Consider the following 1,568-nt stretch of genomic DNA (forward strand, 5'->3'; position numbering starts at 1 on the left):
CTTCATTTCTCATTTGTCTTTCTTTGCGTTCGACATCTTGAGCAAAGCTCTTTTCTCTGAGCATCTCTTCAGTTTGAATAACGCAGGTGCGTAAGGTCTCTATCTTTTTATTTAATTCTGTATGCTCAGGCGGTAATTCAAACTGCCTTTGATATAAATACTGTTCTGCAAGACGACACATCTTGATATTCTCAGCAACGTGATTACGGACTCGTGCAAATACCTGTTCAGGTTTAAAGGTTTGTAGTGCCTCGGTTTGTTCATCTAAGAAAGCTTCATGACAATGGTTGACAACCAATTGTTTAAGCAGCACGTAAAAAGGAGTACTTTTATACGTTTCAGAGATTTCTTTAAACACTTGCTTTACATCTAATGATCGGTTGTTCTGCCAGTTGTCATAATTCTGTGTATAGACTTCCTTTTCAGCGAGATTATTCGCCTGTTCAATATTATGTTCAAAGCGTTGTCTGACAGACGCTATACGTTGATCCTCTGTCTGTTTTAATTGCTTTTGATGCATGGTTAATGAATGATCTAGATCAGATTTTGTAGAAGAACTATGTTGGCGATCTAATACTTTTTGATGTTCTTGTAATTTAAGTTGGATATGCGCCTCAAGTTGAGCATACTCTTGTGGGAAAAACCTCTGATACTCGCGAAAGACCTTGAGCTCTTTTTGTAACGCTTCAACTTTTAACTTTTCATCTTCAATCACTCGAATTGCACGATGATGGGCATCTCGTTCTTTATCTGCTTCTATACGGGTGACTTTCAATTGATGTGCATAAGCATTTTGCATATCTTGCATTGCTTGTTGATACTGGGCACTGATCACATCTACCTGTGAAGCGACATCTTTATAAATTACAGATGCTATCCACGCTGGTTCACTGAGCTGACTGTCTAACGGTTTGGCTAGTACGGGTGTAGAAATTGGCTGAATCTGTGTTTGTACATGCTCAAATGCTTGATTCGGTACGATAGGTGCTTGGATCTGAGAATAAAACTGCTGAATGGTTGTATGCTTGGCTTTTGAACCCACAATTCCTCGTCTTAAGCCAAAATCTTGATCATGTTGCGTGACGGCTTGATGATAATCCGTTTGCAGTTGAGATAACTTTGTACGGCCGCCTAACCACTTCCTTGCATTTAATTTATTAGTCTGAGGATCTAATGGCACAATATAGGCCACGAGATGCGGTGTTGTTTCATCCCGGTGAATACTGGTTGCAATCACATTCTCTGCACCAAACTTTTCAACCAACCACGCTTTAGACTTCTCAAATAATGCTGCTTCTTTACTCGCATTATGCCAACCTTGCCATTCTGGAGAAGCTGTCATTAACGTTTCAATACATAAGACACCATTCTTACGCACCTTTTGTGGGATACGATCTTTGATTCCACATAACACATCGTCTGCTGATTGATGAGAATGCTCATTTTTTGGCGTTTCTTGAGGATTGGCATTCGGCGTTTCTCGTGTGCGATAATTGTGAGAAAGCGAACTTGAGATCTCACCGAAAGATTTCAACTTCTTTGTTCTAAAAATTAAGAAACTCATTGAC

General features: G+C 39.6%; 1 protein-coding gene across 1 annotated transcript; it reads right to left on the reverse strand.

Moving 5' to 3' along the window:
• Positions 1-34: 34 nt before the first annotated feature.
• LOC108578296 (plasmid recombination enzyme-like) lies at positions 35-1,564 on the reverse strand (the record flags this gene model as incomplete). Its single annotated transcript, XM_017941597.1, has 1 exon — positions 35-1,564. A coding segment is annotated over exon 1 (1,530 nt), but the record flags the coding sequence as incomplete, so codon positions are not given.
• Positions 1,565-1,568: the final 4 nt, after the last annotated feature.

This window comes from Habropoda laboriosa, unplaced genomic scaffold (assembly GCF_001263275.1).
Source record: "Habropoda laboriosa isolate 0110345459 unplaced genomic scaffold, ASM126327v1 scaffold6364, whole genome shotgun sequence".
In the NCBI taxonomy this organism is placed as follows: domain Eukaryota; kingdom Metazoa; phylum Arthropoda; class Insecta; order Hymenoptera; family Apidae; genus Habropoda; species Habropoda laboriosa.